General features: G+C 40.6%; 1 protein-coding gene across 3 annotated transcripts; it reads left to right on the forward strand.

The window, feature by feature from the left end:
* The first annotated feature begins 3,167 nt into the window (after window positions 1-3,167).
* Window positions 3,168-9,489, forward strand: HNRNPA1 (heterogeneous nuclear ribonucleoprotein A1). Of its 3 annotated transcripts, none has more exons than XM_008576206.1 (11): window positions 3,168-3,245; window positions 3,797-3,913; window positions 4,190-4,336; window positions 4,481-4,691; window positions 4,784-4,876; window positions 4,970-5,062; window positions 5,311-5,385; window positions 5,607-5,765; window positions 6,377-6,532; window positions 6,842-6,908; window positions 9,313-9,489. In XM_008576206.1, exons 1-10 carry the CDS (start codon window positions 3,231-3,233, stop codon window positions 6,895-6,897), a joined length of 1,122 nt encoding a protein of 373 aa, XP_008574428.1. In that variant the 5' UTR covers window positions 3,168-3,230; the 3' UTR covers window positions 6,898-6,908; window positions 9,313-9,489. The 3 variants fall into 3 exon arrangements, with proteins under 3 accessions (XP_008574428.1, XP_008574423.1, XP_008574435.1); XM_008576201.1 differs by lacking the exon at window positions 9,313-9,489 and adding an exon at window positions 7,144-7,863; XM_008576213.1 differs by lacking the exons at window positions 5,607-5,765; window positions 9,313-9,489 and adding an exon at window positions 7,144-7,863.
* The last annotated feature ends 3,933 nt before the right edge of the window (window positions 9,490-13,422 follow it).

Genomic DNA, 13,422 nt, shown 5'->3' on the forward strand with positions numbered 1-13,422 from the left:
AAAAAAAAAAAAAAAAATTCAATAAAAAATTAACTATTAAAATTCCCCCACCAGAGAGAAATGATCATTATAACTATTATCACATTGGAAGACATCAATTTTTACATGCACACAACTGTCAACTAGGAAGTTTTGGTTCAGATCATAAAGTCTTTCAAAGTAAAACACATCAGTTAATAAATCAAATAAGGGGTCACCAATTAATTTGTTTATAAATACAAGTAGCTGGGCTGGAAATGGGAGGAGTACACTCAATAATCTAAGGTGGAATGATTTGGTTACAGCTATTCTTCGGATCAGCATGGTTGGTTTTTTTCCCCCTTAAAATGTGGTCTGTTGGGGTCGGCCCGAGGCTCACTTGGGAGAGTGCGGTGCTGATAACACCAAGGCCATGGGTTCGGGTCCCATATAGCGATGGCCGGTTTGCTCACCGGCTGAATGTGGTGCTGACAACATCAAGCCAAGGGTTAAGATCCCCTTACTGGTCACAAAAAAAAAAATATATATATATATATATATATATACACACATATACAGAGAGAGAGAGAGAGAGAGATATTTGGCCTTTGCAAGTGCCAGAGAACATGGAAATCTCTCCCCTGTTCATTATAAGCTTCACTAAAATCATTTGTTTGTATAAAGTCAAAAAGGTCTCTAATCATAAGTGTACTGCATATGTAGTTGGTTTTATTACAATATTTAAATGTTTTTCCCTTGACTCTAACTAAATCAGTGAACAATAAAGCAGTAAGACTCTGATACAGCCAATATGTAGTGAAAGTTTATATATTTTTCTAAAAGATCCTGGAATAAGTACAGTGGGCATTACCAACAGGAGACAGACTGCATGCAAAAATACAGTTGGAAGGAAATCTAACCAAAGGCAATGAATAATCCAGATGATGGATGGGTCTTCTGTTCCCAACACCCTAAATATCACCCTCCTTAAGCAGCTTCCTTTTTTATCCAAAGTCAGCCATCCTCAAAGGAACAGCAGAAAGAAGGGCTTAGGGGCCGGCCCGTGGCTCACTCGGGAGAGTGCGGTGCTGATAACACTAAGGCCACGGGTTCGGATCCCATATAGGGATGGCCGGTTTGCTCACTGGGTGAGCGTGGTGCTGACAACACCAAGTCAAGGGTTAAGATCCCCTTACCGGTCATCTTTTTTTTTTTTAAAAAAAAGAAGGGCTTAGGATATTTTTAATGGTGTAAAGAAAGAGATATATATAGGAAGGAAAGTTCCTCAGAGAAAGAGACTAAGATAAAAGTACTGGGGACATGGATAATGAAGAGAACAGAGGTGGTTGAAAGTACGTGATTAATGACTGGAAACACAAAAACAACAGACTTCATTTTTTATTTAATTTTAATTACAAATTATCACCCCTGCAAAGATTTAAACATTAGAGATCCAACCCGCCTCGATCCCACTGTACAGAAGTAACGCACTTTGGTGTGTAGCTTTCCAAAACTTTTTCTACACACCTACAAACACATTTGTCCGTGGAAATATTTATTATTTTATGATGTGGATTTTTCTCGGAAGCCTTTCCATGACGACACATAGAGAGTTATCCTATTCGTTCTGATATTTTAGGTTTTCCTAAAGAAGCAAGTTCGCAATTTCCCTGTTCCCCAAAACCTAAAGTGATGGTTGGTGGGACGTAATGAAGTAGGGGGAAAATGTCCAACTAGAGACATACAGGAACAAATCTACCGTTTCCCTAGCAAGGACTTGTATGGGATGGAGGCCTAAAGGCTTCGTTAGAGAAGACAATGAAGTAGGGGGAAAATGTCCAACTAGAGACATACAGGAACAAATCTACCGTTTCCCTGCAAGGACTTGTATGGGATGGAGGCCTAAAGGCTTCGTTAGAGAAGACACTGTGGATAAAAAAAATCCACGCCCACACAGTATCACAGGCATTGAATCCCCTTCCTCAGAGCCCCAAATCTAAGACCTCCTTCTTTTGGCGAGCCGATTGGACGACCTGTCCAAGCACTTTCCTTAGGCTGTCCGCCTACAGATTCCACATCTGGCCCATCCATTTAACCGCCCTACTCCCGCAACCCCCATTGGAGTCAAACCGCTGCCTCTTGGAGAAGCCCAACCTGCCGCGCGCTTCGTTCCCACTGACTCAGTGAGATGCTGCTCAGGAGGTGAACACCCGCCTCCCGCATTCTGGGGGCCCAAGGGCCGATCAGTCGGCAGTTCACGGCAGACCCAATTGGCCCACACATTCGCCAGTCAAACTCTTCGGCGGCCCAGCTCCAAAGAACCTACAAGGATAAAACATCCCGCCCCTGTTCTTCTATTGGTTGGCCCGACCCACAGCTGCCCCTTCACTATCCCCCCGCCTCGCGGTCCATTCATTTTACACAATAACGGGCCAAACTGGAGTCGATTCAAGACCTCGTATGGCTAGACAAGACTGTCTGCCACTTACCCGGGATCAAGAGTGATCACTGACGCTAACGTCTGCCCTGTTCCTCAGTGAGGCCACACCACAAGCCACCGCCGCCGCCGCCTTCTGCGCAACGCCAACCGCCCGCCAAAACGGATCCTTCCCTGCGCCTGCGCAACCAATCCTGGGCCCGGACCCTTTCTCCGCCCATTACGCCTGCGCAAAATGGGACCCAACTCCCGCCACCACGCAAGCGCCATCGGTTCACCGCTCTCTCCCGCCCGCCATTTCACGTGTTCCAAGCGGCAGGCGGAACTTCTTAAAGCGCCTGCGTAAACTCGCCATTTTACTACACACGCGCTTAATAGGCAGTCGTTACAAAAGAAGTGCGGACTACTTCCTAATACATAGTATTAGTCATGCTTTCCCAAGCGCGTTGAACGTAATATTTGGGACCGGAGGATTAAAAAGGCATTTAAAGACGCAAGGTACATTCAAATACGAATGATCAATCGGCTAGCCAATCAGACTGGTTAAGAATAATATTACTCGGAAACCAATGGACTCCAAGGGGCAGAGACTGCGTAGAACGCCCAAACGGATGACGCTTCACAGCTCTGCGGAATCACAGACCAATAGTAGAGGAAAACTATTTTAAGTATCCAATCAGAGCTAAGCAGGGGCGGAGCCTACCAATGCCGAAAGCGAGGAGGCGGGATAAAAATGCGAGGCCGGAGGTAGGCTGGCAGATACATTCGTTAGCTTACCCCTTTCTGTTCGTGGACGCTGCCGAGGAAGCATCGTTAAAGTCTTCCCTCTGCCGTCATGTCTAAGTCAGAGGTGAGTTAGACGCTCTTTAAGACTTGTTTTTCTCCCTTGCGCCTAACTTAGTTCGGTAGGATGCGGTTTCGTTTTGTTGCTTGCACCAGCCTATTCGGCGGTTCCCTCGGTCCCTGCCAGGGCCTACTCCTCCCAAAGTTCAAGTCGCCATTTTGTCTTCGTCGTCGCCATGAGGCTGCCGTCCGCCAATCATTAGTAATCACGTCGGGCTTGTTGCTCGTGGCAAAACTCTTAGGTATATACGGTCTACTTCTTACCTTGTTTGGGTGGACTAGTTTCTTTAAAAGCTGATCGTGTTTTATTGGCGATGCACCCCTCCCGCCCAGGGCTTTTGTTGAGCGTGCGTCGGAAGAAGAGTAGGGACGCATGCGCTTGCGGTTTCCCAGCTCTCCCAGCCCCCAGCATACCACCTCCCTGATGGGGAGAAGCACGTGGTTTGTGGGCGACCTGAAAGAACAATGAGCGTTAAATACATTGGTGTCGAGTTTTGCTTCTCAAGTTAAAACTGCTTCGTGTTATAGCCCCGTTTAACACTTTTTCCTGTACTCTAGTCTCCTAAAGAGCCCGAACAGCTGCGGAAGCTCTTCATCGGAGGGTTGAGCTTTGAAACAACTGATGAGAGTCTCAGGAGCCATTTTGAGCAGTGGGGAACACTCACGGACTGTGTGGTAAGAATCGAGACAAAAGGCAGTAGAGCTAATTGGTTTTCTTGGCTTATCTTGCTGTAGTTTCTGTCTGAATGCTTATGAAGTTTGTTAACAGGGTTATAGTTAGAAGTGAGCAAGGGAACTTGTGTCTTTGTTAACCCGTCTTCAGAGATATTTCTTAAGTCGAGGGTAGTGGGAAACTGAAGGTCTTTGTATAAATGGCTGCCTTATGCAAGATTGAAATGACTGTACCTCCTGGGATCACACTATGTATGAATGAATTAATACTGTCCTCAGGTAATGAGAGATCCAAACACCAAGCGCTCCAGGGGCTTTGGGTTTGTCACATATGCCACTGTGGAGGAGGTGGATGCAGCTATGAATACAAGGCCCCACAAGGTGGATGGAAGAGTTGTGGAACCAAAGAGGGCTGTCTCAAGAGAGGTAAGTGGGGTTTTTTTCTTTACTCATTTGGAGATTCAGTGCTAATAGACTTAAGATTTGGGAGTGCTCTGAACGTTTTTAGATTCTTGATATGGTGATAGGTTCTGCTAATCTAAGAAACTTAAGTGGTTTTCCTCTTTTTAGGATTCTCAAAGACCAGGTGCCCACTTAACTGTGAAGAAGATCTTTGTTGGTGGTATTAAAGAAGACACCGAAGAACATCACCTGAGAGATTACTTTGAACAGTATGGGAAAATTGAAGTGATTGAAATCATGACTGACCGAGGCAGTGGCAAGAAGAGAGGCTTTGCTTTTGTAACCTTTGATGACCATGACTCTGTGGATAAGATTGTCAGTAAGTATCAGATGGCTGGTATTTACAAGAGGTTACAAAATCCATGTGGTATTCTTAGTCCTAAGATTTTGCTTATTTTCAAAATTTTATAGTTCAGAAATACCATACTGTGAATGGCCACAACTGTGAAGTAAGGAAAGCCCTGTCGAAGCAAGAAATGGCTAGTGCTTCATCCAGCCAAAGAGGTGTGTTTATAATAAGTTAATTAAACCTTAAAGGTAACTTGGAGTTTCTCCAGTCTGTATGGCTTAACACTTAAATTTATCTCTTAAATTAAGGTCGAAGTGGTTCTGGAAACTTTGGTGGTGGTCGTGGAGGTGGTTTTGGTGGGAATGACAACTTCGGTCGTGGAGGAAACTTCAGTGGTCGTGGTATGTATGTATGTATAGCAATTTCATTACCGTAGATGACTTGTCCTTTTTGCAACCTGAAGTAGTATGTAACTACTCACCCATATTTCTAAAGTTGCATTCTATCTAAATGTTCTGGTTTCTCACTAACCAGAAGTTAAAATCTTTGGTATGCGTATCATTTTTACAGTACAGGGAGTGCTTTCAGGGTGTAACTTAAATGCAATTCCTTTGCTTCACGCCTGGTTTAAAACTTTGCTTTCTTCCAGGTGGCTTTGGTGGCAGCCGTGGTGGTGGTGGATATGGTGGCAGTGGGGATGGCTATAATGGATTTGGTAATGATGGTAAGTTTTTGTTGTTTTCTTTTTTTTAAAGGAAGGTGTAGGCAAAAATTTCTAGCAAAACCTGTATCTTTAGAATAGGCTAATAGAGACTAAAACTAGTGCATGTCAAGTTCAACTCAGCCCATAACACGCATGCTGTGAGTAAACCTTTAGCCATTACACTTACACAGATTTTTATTGTTGAATACTTTGTCTTATTGAGAAGAATTGTATTCTTATAGGTGGTTATGGAGGAGGCGGCCCTGGTTACTCTGGAGGAAGCAGAGGCTATGGAAGTGGTGGACAGGGTTATGGAAACCAGGGCAGTGGCTATGGCGGGAGTGGCAGCTATGACAGCTATAACAACGGAGGAGGCGGAGGCGGCTTTGGCGGTGGTAGTGGTAGGTATCCAGTGATCAAAGTACTTGGTGTGATAGCTAGATTAGCCTTTCAGAGTTTATGCCCATATTGGATTTGAAGCTCTTAAAGCATTGTGTGGTTCACTGCATGGTATGTTGAAAATAAATGGGCTTGCTGTGCTACCTCCTCCTAGCTTTAAGCTGGGGCCGCCTCACTCCCAAATAGATGGATAAGTAGATAGTGGTATCTTCCATTTGAGTTAGATTAGCATCCTGGCAGGGTTTAGTACCTTAAGTCTTTTGGGACCTTAGGCACTTAGGTGGTGTATCCAAGAAATTTGTTTGCAGTTGCCCTGGATGCATAAGGCCTTCAAGGTTGGAGAGTATGCTTGTAAGTGCCACTGTAGAAAAAGAGGCTTTGTTTTATGTTATGATGAGTTGTGTTGTTTTTTTGTTGTTGTTTGTTTGTTTTTTTAACTACTGGATTAGTCAACTGAATGTCTTCCCTAGAAAATGAAATATAAAGATATGGAGCCACTAGAGTTTGGGAGGAAGGCAGGCGGATAATACAGCCTTCTTTCATTCTTAACACCAAACAGAATTGGAAACTATCTTCCCCAAGTAACAGACAAAGGCTCTGTTTCCATTTCTAGGGAGCAATTTTGGAGGTGGTGGAAGCTACAATGATTTTGGCAGTTACAACAATCAGTCTTCAAATTTTGGACCCATGAAGGGAGGAAATTTTGGAGGCAGAAGCTCTGGCCCTTATGGTGGTGGAGGCCAATACTTTGCCAAACCACGAAACCAAGGTATAGTATATGTAAGATTGGATAATAACAGAGGACTGGGTATGTAAAGTTAGTGCTGGTGAGCTTGTAAAGGTAGTATATGTATAGGCAATAAAAAAAACTGACAATTTAAAACTTAACTAATTTCCAATCAAATTGGAAAGAGCGAGTGACCCCACTTACCATTTCAGTTTAGGCAAGGGCCATTTTTTTTTTTAAATGGTTAAATTGAAATTCAAACTTTATTGAACATCTCATTATTTCATATATTAAAAAGCAACGCTATTCCTATTGGCACCCACAGCTTAAAAGAACAAATTTTATTCTCAGGTGGCTATGGTGGTTCCAGCAGCAGCAGTAGCTATGGCAGTGGCAGGAGGTTCTAACTAACTTCCAGGTAAGTAAGCACCTTTTTGTGTGTTGACTAGATTTTTATAATTGCTGATGAAGCCAGTAACCCTAATGTAGCTGAGCAGTGCAACATAGTTAACATTATATAACTGCAGTAAAATTGTGGATATTAAGTTAATATTCAGATCAACAAATTTGTGGGAAACAAAACTTGCTATTGGATTGTAGCCTTGAGTCTTAACATGTTTAGATTAACAACTTTATTCCATATTGTTCAACAGGAAACAAAGCTTAGCAGGAGAGGAGAGCCAGAGAAGTGACAGGGAAGCTACAGGTTACAACAGATTTGTGAACTCAGCCAAGCACAGTGGTGGCAGGGCCTAGCTGCTACAAAGAAGACATGTTTTAGACAATACTCATGTGTATGGGCAAAAAAAACTGAGGACTGTATTTGTGACTAATTGTATAACAGGTTATTTTAGTTTCTGTTCTGTGGAAAGTGTAAAGCATTCCAACAAAGGGTTTTAATGTAGATTTTTTTTTTTTTTTTTTTTTTTTGCACCCATGCTGTTGATTGCTAAATGTAATAGTCTGATCATGACGCTGAATAAATGTGTCTTTTTTTAAATGTGCTGTGTAAAGTTAGTCTGCTCTGAAGCCATCTTGGTAAACTTCCCCAACAGTGTGAAGTTAGATTTCCTTCAGGGTGATGCCAGGTTCCATTTGAAATTTACTTGCAATCTGCTAATCTGCTTGGGTGGAGAAGCCATTGTCTTCAGAAACCTTGGTGTAGTTGAATTGACGGTTGTTATTGTGACCTGAAGTTCACTATTACAAGGATCACTCTAGCAAAGTCACAGAATTATTTGGTTATCAAAATGACTGTTGGCACATCCTATGCAATATATCTAAATTGAATAATGGTACCAGATAAAATTATAGATGAGAATGAAGCTTGTGTATCATCCATTATGTGTAATCAATAAACAATTTAATTCTAATGAATGGAATGCAACTGTATGGATTTGGGACTGGCAGAGGTTTGGACTTTCCCTACCCACTACCCCTGATAATGTTGAATGCTTCTATCACAATTCAAGTTCAAAGCTCTGCCAGAGAATAGAAACCAGCTACTGGCTAATGCCACCCCATAAAACCACAGATTAGAAGTGTTTGGGGGAGACATTTTTAAAACAGCCGGTACCAGTTAAGAATTTTAGTTAACATAAACATTGGCTTACATTAAAGGAAAACTGCAGTTTTTACTGGGTTCTGGTTGGGTGGGTCTTAAGAGGCTTCTAGGTTAACCACAGTAGTTACTTGGAAATTGAAACCATAGAAATAGGAGTCATGTTCTTTTCTACGTCATTTCATGTTTACTGCAGTTTTCCTTTACTCATGGCACAAGATCACACAACCATCCTACAGTGTTAATTGTATAGAAAATGATTTTCTAAACATTTAATAGTTAATATCCAGTAATTGTGATTTGTACATAGATTCTTTTGAGCCTTCCCTTTGGTTCCCTCTTAATTTCAGTGCCATTGTACCTAGTAGCATAGACATCTGTTTATCAACAGGACTGTACATTCCATCCCATGGGTGTGTTACTTGGAAGTTTGGGGAGGAGGGTGGGTGGAGGTGGGTGGGTGGTGGTGGTGGGTGGGAAAACATGGATGATAGTTCCATGATACTGGCTGAGTTTGCAATAGCAGGTGGAACCTTAACTATTAAGGGAGTTTGCAGATACCTCAGGATTCGTGACAATGCCTTTAAAGATCCAGGAGAGATGTTCAGCTACTAGGAACTGCTAGCAAGCATAGCGCGAATGGCTTCGAGCTCAGACACTCTACAGCTGAGAGTAGACACTTGTGGTATGTGAAGTACAGATAAGCCAGGGGCAGGCCACGGCACGCTCCATGAAAGCTAGGAGGGAGTGAAGTTTTCAGTGACCATCGCAAGGAAGGAGGCAGACAAGAGTAAGGCACATCTGACTCTTAGGACTAGCAGTCAGAACCAGGAGGAAAGGTTTTATTGCTATGCTGGTAGGTAAGAACAGATTTTACTTTACATCTATATAGTTACTTAAAATCCAGTTTTCTGTTACATTTTCCTTAATATATTGAGCCAAAACTAGTCCAGTTAAGCTGAACTTGGTTTTTCTGGAGATGAATTCTCTTAAATTGCCAGCCTATTCTTGGTGGCTCCCAATTGAAGGAAGGGAGCACATTAATTATTTCTACTGTGATAAATATATTTTTGCCCTTTAATTTTATTTCTGACCTTCCTTTGACCCATTTCCTTAAAACAATGGCTCAAAGTAATGCATTAGAATCTTCCCCCAAATGGTGGGAGGGTGGGTGGACTGTTATGGGAGGTGGGGGGTTCAGCTTAAGATGGGATTTGGTCTAAAAAAAAGACTTAGTTCTAAAGGTTATTTACTTTTCTAGGGAAGAATGAACCTGCATACTACAGGCATATCACCTCTCAAAAAAAAAAAAACCTCACTTGTCCAAGTTCATGGCTAAAAGGTAAGTTATTTAAAGGTAATGGTTAGCAAGAGTAGTTTGCTCCCAAATAGAAAGGGAGAAGCCCCTTTTTTTTTTTTTTTCAAGATGACCGGTAAGGGGATCTTAACCCTTGACTTGGTGTTGGCAGCACCACGCTCAGCCAGTGAGCAANTTCTAAAAAAAAAAAAAAAAAAGAAAACCAGGTGAGGGGTTTAGGAAAGAGTACTATTTAGGCAGATACTCCTACAAAGACAACTCTATAGATTTCTAGATCTGTCTATAAACTAATCATAGTGGCTGGATAGAAAAAAAATGAATCTCATGCATTTCTAGGGAAGGAGTAAAAGTGAAAGGTATTAGTATGTTTAGTTGTCCCTCCCTTCCCCACTAAAGCTATAGATAAATCATGAAAGATCATAATAAATTGTTGGGTTTTTTTAAGGCTACACTGATTGACATAAGAAAGGTTTCATTTACCAAGAATGTCATATGTACCTACTTAGTAATGTAGCCTAACAGATAAAACACTGCTCAGTAAGTTTAAAATGCAAAAATTCTAATCCAAGGCACATCAGTCACTAACTAATCTTTCTGTTCTTCAGTGTTCTAGTCTTTAAAATAAAGACAGAATGACCTAGCTACCTCTCAGAAATGTGAATAAATAAGGTATGTGCCTTGTATGCCCATTCACTTTCATATTTTGGTGCTTTCATTCAATTTAACAAATATTCAGCAAAACTACCATATTGTGGGTAGTAAGAAGGCTAAAACACTCTCATTCACAAACAAACATGTAGTTATGGGGAAATTGGGAACTTTTCCTGTTAAGAAGCTTTTTGTTTTTATTTTACAGAATACATAGCTCTTAAAATATATAGGAGTATTATGTCATAGTTTCAGTATGACCTGGAGGTAGGAAAACCATTAGTAAGCATAAGACATTAGTTTTGGTCACATTAGGTCACCTCAAAAGTAAAAACATGGAAAAAGGAAAAAGAATAATCTATAATAAGACCACTTGGTGCAACCCTTGCTGGCCTAGGATTTTATATCAACTATTTAAATATTCACTATCACCTTCCTAAGTAATGGGAAAGCCTAAGAATAGAAGAGCTGGAACAGAAACATCCAAAGAAAACTTACTATGTTAGACGAGTAAATTACTATCACTGAATATTCGATTACTTAGAAAAGGAAAAGCTTGTAAACATGTTGGTTTAGGTAGGTTTTACTTTGTGAAGTTTTGGAGGATGTTATTCTTGTTTTTAGAGAGTATAGATATGAATATAGTTTCTACGTGCACTCAGTGGTATGACAATATTCAAACTGAACTTGTACTGCTGATTTCCTTCCATTATTCCCTTGAATTCATTCAAATATGTAAGACAGAATAATAATAAGAAATTCTGAAGAGAGGATGAGGGGAAATGGTAAGAACTATCAGAAATCTTAAGGTGACAAACTATGATTTGGAACAATACCCATGTCTCCCCTATTACCTCAAGATAGGTTTGTGTAATAAATTCTCAAGACAAAACTCATTTAGATTTACTTCAATTATAAAGAATATATGTTCTAAGTCATATTTTTTGGGACAGTATTGTGAAATTTGAACACGATGAGTTATCATCTAAGAAAGGTGAAAAAAACCCACATTGGGTAATTGTAACACCTTGAAATCAAACACTAAAAACCAAAATCATGTGGGGCTGGCCAGTTAGCTCAGTTGATTAGAGCACAGTGTTTTAACACTAACGTCAAGGATTTGAATCCCTGTACCAGCTAGCCACCAAAAATGAAAACAAAAAAACCCAAATTTTTTGACAGTTCCATGCTAGAGAAATGTAACCTATCAGCCAAAGTCTTTCCTTAACATCCAAGAGCACAACTGGATAAGGAAAAATTTTAAGTACTAAATGATAGTGAGAAGCAGCTAGATAGCTGCACTCTCCCAACTGCCAGCATGCTCTGAGACCTCCTGTCATCTTCCACATGCTCCAGACAATTTTTTTCTGTGCTTTTATTTCTTTAAGAAATTTGAGGTTTCTTATATACAAGAACTCTGCCTTTCCTTATTGTGGTCTAAAAGCTTTGTTCAATGTTATAGCAAATCCTTCAAAAGCAGAGTTGTATAAAGGGAAAAAAGCTCTATTTCTCAGTTTATGACAACAGTTTGGTTTTGTAATAAGACAGTGGGTTTTTCCTTGCCTTTTCAGAAGACAGAAACTTCATTTCTCCTTTGTAGGCAAAGAAACTGGGCCATTATATGAAAAAACTCATAAAGCACTTTCTGACTAGAACCACATCTTTTATATATATTTAAATGTAACTAATATTAACGTTCAGTTGAAAAGTTCATTTTTTAGATAAATTCGATTGTGAGTGAATTTTGTTTAGAAAACGAGAAGGATAGGATAGGAAACTAGAGATTTCTCAGAAAAGGTTTTGTGTCTATTTTTCTAACATTTCAAATCCCAGACAGACAGAAACTAGTTATAATCCCCCAGGTATAAATACAAGTTGGAGAGCTGGCCAGTTAGCTCAGTTCGTTAGAGCATGATATTGATAGCACCAAAATCGAGGGTTTGTATCCCCATACTGGCCAGTCGCCAAATACATACATACATACACACATACAAGTTGGAAAAGCTGGCTTTAAAAGTCATGAAAACATTAGCATCACATAGTCTCCCCCACGACTATTAAAGACATTTCTTTTTTTTTTTTTTTAAAAGATGACCGGTAAGGGGATCTCAACCCTTGGCTTGGTGTTGTCAGCACCACGCTCAGCCAGTGAGCAAACCGGCCATCCCTCTATAGGATCTGAACCCGTGGCCTTGGTGTTATCAGCACCGCACTCTCCCGAGTGAGCCACGGGCCGGCCCTTAAAGACATTTCTAAGGGATGAAAAAAGAAGGTAGAGATGACAGGGGACAACAAGCCAGGGGTACAACCCAATCCATTGTAGAGCTGAACTTAATTCAGGTCATCTATACTGAAATATATAAAGCCTCACAGGGATCTGGCCGTAAAATGACACTTAGCCATGTAACAAATATTTTCTCTGCTCTATTTAAACCTTTGCAGACACAAGAAGCAAAGGAGACATTTGTTTATTTGTTTAACTATCAATTTGAGTTTTAAACACACAGCATAACTCTGATTCTCAAAAACTCAACAGCAGAAACCTGGTGCACAGCTTGTGATGGGATCTTGTCTGCAATGAAGAAAACCAGCATTCCTACAAGACAGTCGCCAAAAGACTGAAGTGACTCTATTTCCATGCTAACAAACACCCACGACAGGGACTGAGCCCCTTGCCTTAGCCCAGGCCAAAACTGAAAGCAACCCTGTGGAAACAAGCAGAGGCATTTCATAAGAACTAAGAACCTGACTGGACAGCCACCTGACTAGCAGCCGCCATTATCAGGTTAAAACTTTGCCTGGCCTCCCTAACAATGTTATCTTGACAGCTCTGCAGTTGCAAGGATGAGCGCATGGCTTCATTACAATCACCGGACAACTTAAAGAACAGGCAAGGGATTCTCTCTAGGTACCTTTCTTTCTAGGCTAATGAATATTTTATCAAACCTGTACTATTTTGCTAAATTCTGAACATGGTACTTAGAGAAAAGGCTCTAAAATTATCAGTCCACCTACAGACTATTTTGTTCATCTCTCTAACGGAACATATCATACTACTAAAAAAATGCCAGTTTCTTATTGTCTTTCGTATTTTCCAAAACATGGCTCCTCCTTGAGTTTCAACAATGACTGCTGAACAGAGATAAATTGAATTATTTTAAGAAACTACACCCAGATCCTTTCTTGCATCAAAGCAAGAACCCAGAATAAATTCTAGACTTTAACTTTCGAAAGTTAGGTTAAAAGAATCTTCATTTCTTGTCCTCCTATGATCTACCTGCTTGCTCAAGTTATATTATAGAAATATAACTTTTAAAATGTGAAGGGTAATTTTAACCTCATCAGCCAGCATTTGCCAAAATGAGATATGTACTCGACAGGATTGATAATAGCAGTTTTTTATAA

The sequence above is a fragment of the Galeopterus variegatus genome, unplaced genomic scaffold, assembly GCF_000696425.1.
Source record: "Galeopterus variegatus unplaced genomic scaffold, G_variegatus-3.0.2 Scaffold60, whole genome shotgun sequence".
Lineage (NCBI taxonomy): Eukaryota > Metazoa > Chordata > Mammalia > Dermoptera > Cynocephalidae > Galeopterus > Galeopterus variegatus.